Below are 15123 nucleotides of genomic sequence, written 5' to 3'. Positions count from 1 at the left end.
AATTACAGTTTCTCTTAAATAGTTACATACATGGAAATGAGAACACTTTTTCTCTTTTTAAGCTTTTAAGACTGAAACAGACCTGAGCTGATAGTTTCTATTGCATATATAGCAGTGTGAAAGCTGATAGTCTGTGATGCACCTGTAATGCAGTTGTCTATAGAGACTTGTATTTTGATACTACACTTTTAATGATAGTTCACTTGAAAGTTTGGGTATTTTGCCTGGCATGGATATCACGTTGTGTGATGTAATTGCTGCTGATTCATGAAGCTTGCAGAGTCTTTATTATCACAGAGTGGTTGAGGTTGGAAGAGACTTCTGGAGTTCATCTTGTCCAGCCCCTCCTGCTCAAGCAGGTCCATCTAGAACAGGTTGCCTAGGACCATGTGCAGGTGGCTTCTGAATATGTCCAAGGATGGAGACTCTACCACCTCTCTGGGCAACCTGTGCCAGTGTTCAGTCACTCTCATGGTGAAAGTGTTTCCTGATGTTCAGGTGGAACCTCATGTGCTTTGGTTTGTGCCCACTTCCCTGTTGCTGGATGCATTTTGTTATCCTGAGGACTACAACTTTTAACAAATATGCTGTGTATTTTCTCATATTTTTTGTTCAATTGTGAAGGCTTGAGAAGGCACAAGAAGAGAATAGAAACGTTGCTGTTGAAAAGCAAAATCTGGAGCGCAAAATGATGGATGAGATCAATGATGCAAAACGTGAAGCTCATCGCCTCAGGGAACTGAGAGAGGGAGCTGAATGTGAGCTCAGCAGGCTCAAATATGCAGAGGAAGAGTTAGTACAGGTATCTGCCAGCTATTAATAAGTTTAGTGTTGACTTTAAATTGGTCCTAGTTTTATTAGATCCTCAGTAGTGTTTAAAACAGCATTCCTGAAATGCTGGATTTGAATGGAAAAATTCTAAGAGTGCTTAATGATTGTCTGTCAGTCATGCCATTATCTAGTAAAATAATCCTGAAAATATTAGAAGCTGTAAACTTTGTATATTAGCTTATCATAATATTTTGGGATTCACTGAAAAAATATATATACAAAAGCTTTTTTTATCTTGTTATTAGAAGCGAGAGAGTAGCTTTGTTTCATCTGAGCGGCAATAAATTTGGATTTGTTGTACTAAAAAAATTATCGTCTTACAAAAATACTTAAACTTTGGATTAGGAACTATATAGCATTGGAAAAAATATGGAAGGTCATATGCTAGATTTCAGAGCTGCCAGATCTGCATACCTGACAACAGTTGGCACACACCAAAACTCTGTCAAGCTTTGCTATGTTGCTGTGGGCTATAAAGGTGCTTATAATTCACCTGTTAGTTCTAATGATACTTTTGGTGCTTTTGGTGACACTTTCATTTCTTCTTGATTGCTAGGTTCGTATGGCTTTAAAAAAGGCTGAGAAGGAGTTTGAGTTGAGAAGTAATTGGTCTGTTCCTGAAGCTTTGCAGAAGTGGCTTCAGTTAACACACGAAGTTGAAGTACAATATTACAATATCAAAAGACAGCATGCAGAAATGCAATTAGCAATTGCTAAAGATGAGGTAATAAAGTATTCTTCAGCTACTTAAAAATTTTTCTGATCTGTTGCTAGAGATACGAAATAGTAAACACAAAGTAGATAAGCATTTGTGCTTTTTCTCTGAATTGTTGTTTGCTAGGTGTCAATATTGCTAATGTTTTTCATCTGTTAAGTATATTACTAGTTTAATGCATTTCACTTTACTTTGCTTTTTAGGCAGAAAAGATAAAAAAGAAGAGAAGCACTGTATTTGGAACATTACATGTTGCACACAGCTCCTCCCTGGATGAAGTGGACCATAAAATTCTTGAAGCAAAGTAAGAGGGTTACTGGGACAGGATGGATATTCTTTTGTGATTGTTTGCTTCTGGAACAGAATTCCCAGAGAGTTATGGAATTGAGTGTCTTAGTGGTTTTGCGCTTTACAAAAGCAATTTAAAAAATACTAAAATGTGAATATTTCAGCAGCTGTAATGGATCTTCTGGTATGCTGGAATGAATCTGTTGCTTTGCTTTATCAATAAGAACAGTGTATATAATTTTAATATGTGCCTTTCTTCAGGAAAGCACTCTCTGAGTTGACGACGTGTTTGCGGGAGCGTCTTTATCGATGGCAGCAGATTGAGAAGATTTGTGGGTTTCAAATCGCACACAATTCTGGGCTACCAAGCTTGACCTCCTCTCTCTACTCTGATCACAGCTGGGTAGTTATGCCTCGAGTTTCCATTCCTCCCTACCCAATTGCAGGGGGAGTTGATGACTTAGATGAAGACACTCCTCCAATAGTTTCACAGTTTCATGGTAAGTGATAAGCTCAGTAAAAAGAAAGGGGAAAAGCTGTGGGACATGGGATTTTCAAGTCAGATGGGAGAAGAGTACTGAAATCAAACAGGATTAGATCAAAGTCAAAAAGACCAAAATTCTATGTAGCATTTCAGATACTAGCTCCAGTGGGACTTAAATGGCAAAGTGGGTTTTGCAGTGAAGATAACATGAAGAAAAAGCCTCTTATTTTGTTTCAGTGGGAGAGTGGGGCAAATTCAGCTAAGGTTTTGAAAGTGGTTGTCAACCTTGGAGTGCTACTTAAACAAAAGTTTGTAATGAATAATCCTGAGTTTGTTAGCTCAGATGGAAGGGATGAGGTTAGTCCAGGGTTCCTTGAACTATGAGAAAGATCACATCCTTTGGGAGGCCGCATGCTACATAGCCTTGTGCACATTCTTTAGTGGTTGGAACAAAATCTTGTTGTTGTTCAAGGGAAGCTTTCAGACAGAATGTTTGTGTTTGGATACAGTGGGTTGGTTGTTTGAGTGTCCATTGGAGAGGCAGAGTTCTGGAGGGAGAGAAGTCCAGCTTTGGTTAAACTATGATCAGAAGAAATACACTGGGGATTCAGACCACCCTTTGCATCATGAGTCATTGTGTCAGAACAAGAGCCTGCTTCATGGAGCTTGTGATTAACTGGACTCCAGAGGCAAATCGAAAAGATGAGCTCCCATGCAGTTATTCAAACAAGCTGTTTTAGGCTGAGGAATGAGTAAGAAGGAAAACTGTCATGTGGGTACATTTTTCTTCCAGGGCTGGGATTCTCAGAAGAAATTCAAACTGTATTTTAAAATAGCGTAAGGTCGCCACTTTGCTGGCTTCACTTAGTGTGCCTTGGGCACTTGTTTTTCTTCTTAATGTACCAACCTTTTTTTCTGCAGACCACATTGAAAAGTTCATTAATCCTCTTGCAACTTACTGCAAGTTCTGATCACTTTTAAGGAATGCTGTTTCTCTAGTTGTCTTCAGTGCAAATACTTTGATTTAAACCCTAACAACAAATTTATTGGAGACCCAATGAAATATGGATTCCTAGAGTTAAGCTTCCAATTCTGTATCGAGAAGCCTGTGATCTGATTTCAAAATGAAGAGCTCCATTTATTGTCATGATTTTCCAGATGGTCTAAAATGGCAACACTTGGATATGTGTAAAAAACTTCTGACTTGTGAGATTTTTTAGTCACTCTTCTCATTTAACTCTTGCTTAGAGGTGAAGCCAGAGAAGAAAGTGCAGTTGATTCAAAGGAACTACAATTAGAAAAGGACTGTACTGTTTGTAAGAGCATACTTAGCTGAAACTTTATTGTATGAGGAAAATATGCTAAATGATCTGTTGTTGAAACTAGTGTTGAGGATACTGTTAACATCAAATTATTGTAGTTAGTTCAGTAAATACCGAATTATTCCCATCCTTTAGACAAAAATAACAAATGCACACGAGGAAGGACAGAAGCATAATGGCTTGTCTTGGTCGTGAGGCTTCAGGCAAAATGCACTGTTGTAGGAGGTCCCTTAAGAATGGGGCTATTTCCATCACTGGATCTAAAGTGGACTGGGATGTTGCCTGGCTCCAGCATCCTTTGGACTCATAAGATTGACAAAATTTGAAGTCTGTTGGACTTCAGATTTTGTCAATCTTATGAGTCCAAAGGATGCTGGAGGCTTCTTTGTGTCCAGAGTCTTATGAGTCCAAAGGATGCTCTTAGGCTTCTTAGTGCCAGAGCAATTGTGTTGGTAGGTTTATATGGTGTCAAGTAATAGAGCTGTTTGATCGATCTCAAGTTGAAGAACAAAAATGGATTAAGAAATAGTGTCTGACACTGGAAAAAAGTCCTTACAGCTGGAAGGTGACAATGAAACTTCTATTTTTCCATTGACTCATTCGGATTCAGATGGTTCCTTGATTTAGTGAGCTTCATTTGCACTGGAAAATTCTATGTGTTCAATTGTCATAGCTGAATTCTTCATATTCCTGTGTATATACACCTACAATGGATCAAAATGCTTTTTACTTCTCTGAAAATTCACCAATGGTGCAATCTTGGTTTTTTTTTTGTTGTTGTTTTTTTTTGTTTGTTTTGTTTTTGTTTGTTTTTTTTTACCTGGACCTGTAGCAACATTTCCTAAAGAGATTATTATTCTCTTACCTCAGTTCACATTTGGTCTTTGAGGAATTTCTTTTGTAATGACACAAGATGATTTTTGAGCTCCCAACATGCTTTTAAGGTCAGTAGGGAATTCCTCAAAAGTGATATTAGAAGTTTGATTTACATGTCAACTCTCATGTTGAGAATTCCAAACCTTTCTTTCCTGCTCAGGAGTGGAAATAAATCTATGTGTTGGCAAAGGTGCAGTTACTTACTGTTTAGTGAAAGTTGTGATTTCCTGTACTAAAAGAGAGTGGACAACTTGTCCTTTTCTGAGATTCCAGGAAGGTAAACTGTAGCTTATATGATGATAAACTGGCATTGCAGAAAATAAAATGTATTTTGTCAGGCTAGACATCCATGTCTACAAAAATAATTGAAAGGATTTTTAGCGTGTTTTGGTTGTTAAACAATTTTGAACACCAGTAAGGGTCTGGTGGATCTTATATAAGCAGTGATGCATTCCATGAGACAGTTTGAGGAGGGGTGTGAAACATCCTGAGACTTGTAACAGCTAGCTTGAAAAGAGGTCTGTAGATTTTTCTCTGTACAAGTATTGCTGCCTAATAATCTTTTGAAGGAGGAATTGGATTAGGAACATTTGAGTTTATCACTTCCTGTTGGGTACTTTGCTGATGAAGTCTAGCATGGCTGTCTCCACCCATTCTTAGTATTTTTACTTCCAGAAATTCATAGTTAGCCTGGCAACAGACAATGTTATCTAAAAGAAAGTTCTTGATCTTAAAGTTAGGTTGAATTATGTATTTTCTGTCATGTTATGCAAATGAAATTGCTCTTCTCTATCTAGCCTATTTTTCAAGTAGTGTAGTGTATATCGGTTGGCTGTTTGGTTAGTCATACCTACGTTGCAAAACTTTTACATTTTCTTCTAAACTCCAAATCACCACACAAAATACAGGACATTGTGTAACATACTAATTTCAGCACTCCTGTTTTTAGTTTATGAAGGGTTGGGAGTTTCAGTAGAATCTTTTAGTTCTCAAGAGAGCACAGTGAGCCAGAGCTTTGGTGAACTTGGTCAGAGTAGTATTTGGCAGGCACAAAATCTCTGCAGTTGCATCTTGATTAGCTGCTTCATCTAACTGTAGAATGTATGTGTGTCAGTCTTTGTTCCTCTGGAACTGTCAAGGAACGTCAAAGTTGTTTAAAAGTCACTGTCACCGGAGCAGATACCTGCTACTTAGTCTTCAGAGTAGATACTGTTAACATCAATGTCACTTGGAGGGTTTTGGTTTGCTTTTTCTCTGCCTCAGGGTCCATTGTAAAAGCTCCCAGCACTCTGGCAAGAAGCAGTAGTTTGTGTAGATCAAGACGCAGTGTTGTGCCATCATCTCCACAGTCTCAGCACGCTCTGCACTCCCCTGACCCTGACATCCTCTCTGTGTCGAGCTGCCCAGCTCTCTATCGAACTGAAGAGGAGGAGGAAGCCATTTACTTCTCTGCTGATAAACAATGGTACGGAGATTAGCAAACAGCACTTGCAACTCTTGGTAGGATTATTGAGACTAACAGTTTAGAATTAGAGGTTAAACCAAGCCAAAAGTTAAAGTAATCTGTAGGATAATATAAATTAATATAGTCTACATGGAGCAGAGAGTTCTTGTCTGGTATGTGTATGTAAATAGCTAGCATGTCATGTACAGTTAAGTAATGTTACAATCCAGGGTGCACTGAACTAACCCTGATTCTCCATTACAATATGTTACTGGCTCTTACATCTGAAACTAGGATCAAAAGCAATGTCAGCTACTGGGCGAAGAGGAGATGGATGGTAACACAATTCTTACAGCATGTTGAGCGTGTACCTACTCTTGTTACATGGCCTCATAGGAAAAGGTTAAATTCCTTTTGGAAGGAGCAAATGAGCTTGTTGAAAGGTAGGGACACTTGTCCTGAAGAAACTTTTTTTATATGATAGGCTTAAATCTCCTTCTTTCATTTCATAACTTTTCCGACTTCACGTGCCAGAAAGATAGACTTTGTTCTTTGAAGTGAAATACAAATGACTATTTCTGGGCAGATGCTGCTGCCTACAAAAGCAAGATTGCACAAACTAATTCCCTTAAGTTTACATAATAAAATGATGTAATGCAAGTTGTAACTTAAAATGTTTAACTTAATTTTTTTTTTGGTTTAATTAACTACTAAGGAAAACTGTGGGTGGTGCTTTTAGACTAATGTTATTGATTCTAAATTAATTTCCTTTTTAACTCTATGAAGGAAATTGTAGTTTCATTATGTTTTCTCTTCTCTCTGCTCTGACTCAGGGAAGTACAGGAAACAGGTTCGGAATGTGACTCCTTAAATTCATCCATTGGAAGAAAACAGTCTCCTCCAGCAAGTCTTGAGATGTACCAGACAATTTCTCCTCAGAAAGTATCACCAGAAGAATTCTCACTTGAGGAATCATCTACAGGAGACTCCTCTTCTCTGACTGCAGATGTTTCTAGGGGCTCTCCTGACTGTGTAGGCATGGCAGAAACTAAGAGCATGATCTTTAGTCCTGCAAGCAAAGTTTATAATGGAATCCTGGAGAAGTCTTGCAGCATGAACCAGCTTTCAACTGGGATCCCAGTCCCAAAGCCTCGTCACACCTCGTGTTCCTCGACCGGCAGTGATAGCAAACCCAGCCATGAAGCTGCTTCTGTCCCCAGGATAAGCAGCATCCCACAGGACCTCTACCAGAATGGTGAAAAAAATAAAAAGCCATCAAAAATAAAAAACCTCTTTAAGAAGAAGTGTAAGTGAAGTGGGCAGAAGAAAACCTATAGTAATATTATAAGAACTCTTATTTTTTAAATCTTTAGGAATGTAATTCCTTTTGAGCATCCCAGAGTGGATGCCCTAATGGAATACTCTGTAGGTCACCTATATTTAATGACTGTACTGTCAACGGTTGTGCCAGCTGTCAATGAGAAATCATTAAAACGTTCAGACAGTTTACATTAATTTCTGGCTATTTATTTCTTTATTTTTTTAGGTTGTCTTTTTCAGCTTTTTTTTTTTTAATTTGATTTGTTGGGCTTTTTTAAGTTTATTCATAAACCATTTTTAAGCCACTTTGGACTCCTAAGCTTTAATGGACTAGTAAGCCTTCCTGGGCTTGCCAAAGTTTCTTGTTTACTGGAGCATCTTCCTATCTTTCCATAGAAATAGGACATTTATCTACTGGACTTAAAGAAAAATAAAAGAAGTAGAACTAAATGAATTGCACTACTGTTTTACAGACTGGAACAGTCTCTGCAAGTGAAACTGAAAGACTTGTATTTGACTGAGAAGATGAATCTTTTCACTTTTAGATCTTTTGGGGTTTTTAAGTAAAATTTAGCATTTCTAATTGACTTGATTTCTGGAAATGGAAATGTCATGCTTTTATTATGGGAAGCTTTGTTAGATGCATTTATTATTAGAATGGTTCAAGTCCTGCTGTAAAGATCATTTTTTTCCCAGGACTTTCACTGTGATTTTAATTCACTGCAGGCTGTATGAGAAACAAACAAAAAGAAAAAAAGAAAAGAAAAAAAAAAGAAAAAAGTAAATTACCAAGAGAACAGGCTCTTGATTCCTTATGCAAGATGGTTGTGAAACTTGACTGAAGACTGAAAAAATTCACCTCTCAAAATGAGGAGAGGGGGAATAGTAGCTTTTGTTTACAGATTGACAGACAATGGACACTTGGGTTGTGAAAGTTTGTACTGTGGTAAAGATAATAAATTGGAAACATTATTGTGCTTGGGAATGTTCCAATTCTAGCTGATGCTTGTTTCAGACATGTTTCAGAGGTCCTGTTAATTGGAAGCTGTTGTAGGCTACATTGCTTATGCTTACTGCTGTGTATAAGTTATTATATTTTTTGAATTAGCTATTATTGTCTTAATGTCCTCCTTTTGTAAGATTTCATACACTTTATTTTTGTATAGTTTGAAGATTTAGCTGTTCAGAGATGTCTGAAGTAAATGGTATAATTTTATAATGCATACTGTTATACTAACTCATAATTTTAGATATAAAGATAGATATAAAGGTGAGATGACATGCTTCAGATAAAAGAAATTTTTGTGAAGCTTTTTTAGGGAGAGGTGAAATTACTGTGAGATAACAAGGAAGCCTTCTTAGGGTAGCAGTAGCTAGGTGTTCAAAACCATATTTTTTTTTAAACAGTTGGAGACAAGAAATATATGGCTTAAGCAACAGTGCCTTTTATTCAGTTTAAAAATATTAATACTGAGCAGGAATTTCTTCTGAGGTACATTCCAAGGAAATATCTCCTGCTCTAGTCAACAGAAGCAATTTACCCAGTGATGACTAAACAGTCTCAGATCTTCCATAAGGGTGTTCTCATTGCCTCAGTAGCAGGTGCCACTGCCAGGGACTTGTGACTGGGGGCTCACTTCTTGCCAATATGTATGTGATGTACTGTGTGAAAGAATTATTTCACGGACTGCCTACATTTTTTTTTAGTAAGGAGCCTTCAAAGCCTGTAGCTAATTGAAATCAAATGATATGTGTCTTTTCTATCATTTTCTATTTAGGCTTCACTGTACATACCCAATGTGTTAGTTCACTCCCCAAGAAGTGGCAGTGTTTTTAACAGATTTACTGTGATTAGTGACATGGTTGAAAGAGAAGGGTTATAAAATGGGGTGGAGACCTTGCACATGCAAGTACTTTACATGTCCTGGTCCATTGGTTAATTCCTTAAGAGAACAGAAATAATCCAGAGTTTTGTTATCTAACAGAGACTGATCGTAGGCCGTCTATGCAGAAAATCATGGGACAAATCAATTATTTGATAAAGTTTGGCGAAGAAAAAATTAGTGGAATAGAAAATAATGAGAACATAATATTGTTCCATTAATCTCTGAATCATCAGATTGACCAGCCATAGCTTCAAAATAAAGCAATTGCAAGGTAGCAATGGTCTCTTTGAACAAAGATTCACTCTGTACATGGCAGACAACAAAAAGCAGTGATGAAAAAAGACTTGTGTGGAAGAACCACCTCAATGCTGAGCCTTCAAGAACTGTAGCTTAAAGCCTGATGAAGTACTTGAACATCTACAAAGGGAACAATTATGCAAGTAGGGAACTTCCTGTGCCTCCCAAACGACATGGAGAAGACTACTACCAGAAAAACCTTGGTGCACTTGAGAAGGCCATAGCAATAATTGAGTGTAAAATAAGATCTGGGGCTGGATAGTAGATCTTGGTGTGAGGTTTGAGTAACTCTGTCTCTATCATTACCAAAAAAGATGAAGTGGCATTTTGGTACTGGAGAGTAAACATTTACACATGGAGAAAAAGTTGGTACTGAGTAGTGGAAGGGCAGCACTTCTTAATTCTGATATCAAAATTGGGCAAACTCAAATACTGAGAAGCCAGAACAGACAAATTCAGTTTTCTGTAGTAAGTGAAATAGTGGAGGTATTGAGCTCTTTATTGGCTGAGAGTTAAAGTGCTAAGTATATTTTTAAAAAAACAATTTAACTGTTTTCTGGTAAAAATACTTCTTTGTACTGTGCAAACAAATCAGATAAGATTATCATAGTGGTAGATTTTGGATTCAAAATGGCAAACCTCTGGAGCACAGAGAACTCTCAACACTCAGTGTATCACCAGCTGTCCTGTAACTTTATAGCTGCTTCTTAATAAGTGTTAGAGAACAAAAAGCTTAAATTAATACAATCAGAAGTGGTGAGTATTATATGTTGGCGGACAAACAAATTCTACCTTAATTGAGTTTATTTTTTATTATTTTAATAGCCACTTGCATTTCTTGCCGTTTAAATTTGTCCACAATGTAAGTGGCCTCCATGGCTCCTCCTGCAGAAATCCCCATCTTTAAATGGTTCGAGTCATGTTGTTGAGGGATGCTGAGAGCACTGGCTCTGAGGAAGATCTTCACTGGCAGTCATCAAATCCAGTCTTAGCATTGAAGTACCTGGCACACATCTGTTATGAAATAACAGAAAACTGAATTTTGCTTATAACACATCCACATCTAAGAAGTGAGACAATGTGCCTCAGAAGGTTCTCTGTTCCATTTGCTACCAGTGTAACTTGAACTGGCTGGCAGTCAGTGAGTCCAGCCAGCATTCCAACCACTAGGATTCATAGGGCATACCAGTCACTTGAGACAGTCAGTTAGTGTCATTAGAGATTGGTTTGTGGGGTTTTGTTTTGTTTGTTTGTTTTGGGTGGTTTTTTTGCTTTTTTAGCTAAAATCCATGTTCTATTTTTAATTATTTCTGGTATTATTTCTGGTATTTCAGAAGATGAGGCTCTTTGCTATTTAAATGTTTTGTTAGAGTACTTTGTCAGGACAGCAGCTTCTTTGTGGAAATTGCCTAAAAGACTTCTCCCTGTTTAAGGTTGCTGTTTAAGTCACTTGTAAAATGAAGAAGTGTCAAATATAAGGTTCTATATAAAGAAGAAAAAAAAATCCCAGTTCTTCCAAAACTAAACAAATGTAAACCTTTCCACAATTCTTACTAAAGCTATATGACACTTGATTGGCATAAAAGCTTTGGAGAAGGCATTTTGGTTACCATGGGGAATCCTTTTTACCATCTCATAGTGGATTTAGAGATTAAACCAGCTGATTGCATTTGCATTTTTTGGTTTTTCATTTTAGTTGGTTCCCCTCCATCCCTCATCACCACAGGTCAGTGATGGAACTTAAAATTGTTAATTGGCAGTTCCAGGCATATGTCAACTTTTCTTCCCCCATTGGTACCTAGGTAGTGGATTACCTTCTACTTCCTGAAGGGCAGTTTGCTGAAAGAGGAAAAATTCTCAGTCGTCATCCAAGTAGTAATGTTATAGTAAGAATGTGGTTCCTTGTTTGGAAGCCTAGAAGACGATGAAGCTTGATGAATGAATACTTGATTTCTGTTTTCTTACAGTATTTATGGATGCCAGCTGGAGTTAGGCAGTAATTTGCAACTGATTAAAAGCCTAAAAAGATAAAGCTAATTAGAAATTAAAGCTTTCAAGATTTTGCCCTTTTCCTTCCCAATATATGGGAACATGGCTTGCACAGGAGGGAGATGAGCTGATTAGTATTTCTTGTATGACCAGCTTTTAGAGTTTCAGGATAGTTTCATTCAGTTTCCATGATAAATTGCTGGAGAGGGATTGCTACCTTACTTTCATAAGTATGCAATGAAATAGGTTTTTTTTCTATTCAATTACAAGCATATTTTTGAGCAGTGGAGAACGTAATTTTTTTTTTTTAAAGCCAAATACAGGAATTACTAATTCTTGGACCTCTTGTCTACTTGCTTATCTCCTTGTGCAATGTATTAAGTTGGATGAACACATTTTTCTAATCTGTTCCAGTTGCTCTTACTATAGGGGTGTGTTACTATGTCATGCTTGAATCACTGCTCCAAATTGCTTGTAGGCATTTTAACCTGGATGCTGCATCTTCAGTGATTCATGGTGAAGCCCACCATGCCTGGTTGAGTCTAAGTGCTGCTAACGTTTTCTGCTAGTGACACCGATGTTGGGATAACTAATAACCAAAAATTGCCTGCAGAGTTTGGCTGCCTGACAGTGTGTAGACGTTTAGGTGACCATTCTTTCATTAGCAGTTCAAATGTGTCATTCAGGTATTCAACAGATAGTTTTTGCTTCCAGACCAGTACAGATGGTGTTTTTCTGACTCTCCACTTAGTCTTCTGTTACATAAACAGAATGCACCAATTCATAAAAGTGGTAACAATATCAAATGTTAAACTATTATTCCTGGGTGCTTTTGCATCTGGCATTGCTGAAGCAGATGTCAGTACTTACCAATCTACTTCAGGCATTCAGAAATAAAGTAGATTTGTGTTATCTTTTGTTTTGTTTTCCAGCTTTAAATCTCAAATTTTCCAAATTCTGTGTGTGTGTTCTGTGTATTTAATGCTTTGCTGAAATGAACGTGGGAAGGTTGATTTCTGCTTAGATATTAAGGATTACACATTTGAGCTAGGTAAAAAGAAATGCCTCTTGTTCATTGGAGAGGGTGAAGGATGTTTGGTGGCATTTAATCTTCTAAGAAACACTCACAATTTAGATTGCTGGAGATAAGAGGTACATTCAGTCTCAACACTTTCAGATCAGTAACTTTTTATCCAACAAAAAAATCCCACTCTTTTCTTTACATGTACTCTCTAGGGTACATGTAAAGACAGGGTACCTTCTTATTTCTAATTTCTATTCTGTTTTTCACCCAGCATTAAATTTAGTAGTTACAGTACTAGCTGGGGTGATTGCCAGACCTCAGAGCAGTTTCAGAGAAGCTTTAGTAGCATGTCTTAATGTCAGTTTTGGTTTAATATGTGCTAAAGACATCTGAATCAAAACTTTGTCCTTCACATTCCTGTTATTTTAATTCAACTCAGTTCTTTGTGATCCCTGTCCTGTTAAAAAATAAACAGGTACTGGTAGTTGTTTATAGTTTAGAGTATTACAGGCCTTTTTGAGTTGGGAATTACTAATAGATAAATGATAAATAGTTGCCTTTTAAAGACTTTGTCACAATTGGATATTGTAAAAACACTGCTGTACTTCAGGTTAACGAGGTGGGGCATTGGCTGGTGTGATTTGTGTATGAGTGGTAAAGTTATCCTTTAATTATCCTTTGATTGTTTATTTGTGTCTTAAGTTAATGCTGCACAATTATTTTCAGACTTGAATTCATTTAAAATTAAGGTCAGTATGTCCAACCGTACAAAAGTCGGTCTTCAGTTGTCAGCCATCACTCCATTCTTACAGAAATTAATGACACTCTTAATTATTTGTACTAGCTTGTTAGCTTGTTGGGTGGTAATGAATTCTGGTAAGTCTTCAGGTGGAAGGCAGAGAACTTCTGAAGTGAACTAGGTAACCTGTGTTCATTATCAGCTTTCAAATCCATCTCCCAGTAAGATGGAGTCTCCCCAGGGGAATGTAGATGTACTTACTGCTCGGAACTTTGTAGTTAATTATATTTGGCTCTCTAATTCTAATAACTTGCATGTGTGCTATGCTTGCTTGCTTTTCAATAGCTGACAAAATCTATAGGAGATCTTGGGAGTTTGTCTTGAAAAATTGCTGTTAAAAAAAAAAGACTGACAAGAGAAATCTGTCAGGCTGTGAACTGAATAGAATGAACAAAGAGACCAGCTGTTGTCTAAAAGTATGGTTTAAATAATTCTTAATGAAATGAATTGGGTAGCACATTGTCTGTTTTCACACTGCTCTCCTCCAAGCAACAAATATAATTAGAATACCCTAGACTTCAGCAAGGCTGTTTGGGAGATGTCTTGCCCTGTTTTTATTTTTAATTTAAATAACGTTGAGTTGTAGTGAGTGTTCAGCATATTAATGCCTGACTTAAAAGATTAGCAGAATTTGAATGACTTGCATTGTTTTGTTTAATTACTGCTTTATAAAAATGTAGATACTTGCATAAAGCCCATTGGATCTGGATATGTTTTAATGACATAGAAGAGGACCAAGACAAGTAAATGTGTGCAAAATTTGAATTCTAAGATGTTTACTGTTCTGGGAAGAGATGTTCTCCATGCAGATTCTGCTCTTCCTCTGTTTGCTCTTGGCTTCTGTTTGTTTTCATTAGTTGAACTAAAACAAGAAAGAAAGCCCTCAGACTGACTAGTTTCTGTCTCTAATATATACACTGTACTTGCTTTTAACCTCACCTATTGCATGTTGTTAATGCTGTACACAAATGCATTTGGGGTATTTCTTTGGTGTTGTACAGCATGATGCATTTCATCCCCTTTCTAGTTTACCTCCCATTAGCTATATATTGCTTTACAACTGGAAAAAAACCCCTGAATTTGGGGGAATTTAGTCTGTTTGCATATAAAAATCTTTTTTTTTTCTTTTCTGTGAGTCTTATGAGAAATGTCCTGCTTGGAGAGTCTCAGACAGTATTTTCCTGTGTTTATTCATGTTACTTTGCTTTACTTTATAAGTGAAAATTGATTTTATTGATTTCTGATGTGTTGTTGCACTTAATGTTGAATAAATCTGACTTTCATTTTGAAAAGTGAAATTGTGTTAGTGAAAATGTTATGTAATTTTAATTGATCTTAGCCTGTTCCCTGACTATATAATTTTTGATTTTTAAAAAAATTATTTTATCTTGAGAGAAGTTTTCTTGGTTCTTCTTAGGGTTCTGGCCAGTGTTTCTTTTTTCATGCTGTTATTAAAGCTTGACAGCAATATTACTGTGAAGGGAAAGGTAGAGACCATTTTGTTTGGCAACTAGGGTGCTACAGTCAGGTTTGTAAAACCAGAGTCTTACTGCTTTGGCTTGAAAAATCCTTTTAAGTTGTTTAACATTTTGAAGATTTGGGATTTTGGGCTTGTGCTGTTTTGGTTTTTTTTCACTCCTTCTTTTCTTTTCTTTTCCCTTCTGAATAAGCTGAAAAGCTTTTCCAAGTGACTGCTGGAATAATATGTAGCCTTGTGATTTTGAGCATGAGGATTGGTTTGAGAGCCTATGGCTCTCTACCAGAAAAAAAAAAAAAACAACAAATAACCCTTGTTGTTGTTTAATATTCCTTTTAACTTGTAGCTCAGAGAAGGAAGAAGCTCAGGAA

General features: G+C 36.9%; 1 protein-coding gene across 2 annotated transcripts in view; it reads left to right on the top strand.

Annotated features, from left to right (window-relative positions):
• Positions 1–8503, top strand: part of STIM2 (stromal interaction molecule 2) — a 64460-nt gene extending 55957 nt beyond the window's left edge. The window contains exons 7-13 of one of the 2 annotated variants that reach the window (XM_066548524.1): positions 625–802; positions 1388–1555; positions 1750–1850; positions 2096–2334; positions 5780–5981; positions 6255–6403; positions 6794–6939. In XM_066548524.1, coding sequence (XP_066404621.1) covers positions 625–802; positions 1388–1555; positions 1750–1850; positions 2096–2334; positions 5780–5981; positions 6255–6403; positions 6794–6831 — 1075 coding nt within the window. In that variant the 3' untranslated portion in view covers positions 6832–6939. Of the gene's footprint in view, positions 1–624; positions 803–1387; positions 1556–1749; positions 1851–2095; positions 2335–5779; positions 5982–6254; positions 6404–6793 lie in introns of both variants that reach the window. The other variant, XM_066548523.1, reaches the window with a different exon arrangement.
• Positions 8504–15123: the final 6620 nt, after the last annotated feature.

This window comes from Molothrus aeneus, chromosome 4, assembly GCF_037042795.1.
Source record: "Molothrus aeneus isolate 106 chromosome 4, BPBGC_Maene_1.0, whole genome shotgun sequence".
Taxonomy (NCBI): domain Eukaryota; kingdom Metazoa; phylum Chordata; class Aves; order Passeriformes; family Icteridae; genus Molothrus; species Molothrus aeneus.
Note: the sequence above shows the minus strand (reverse complement) of the source record. Positions and strands in the feature narration are given on the sequence as shown.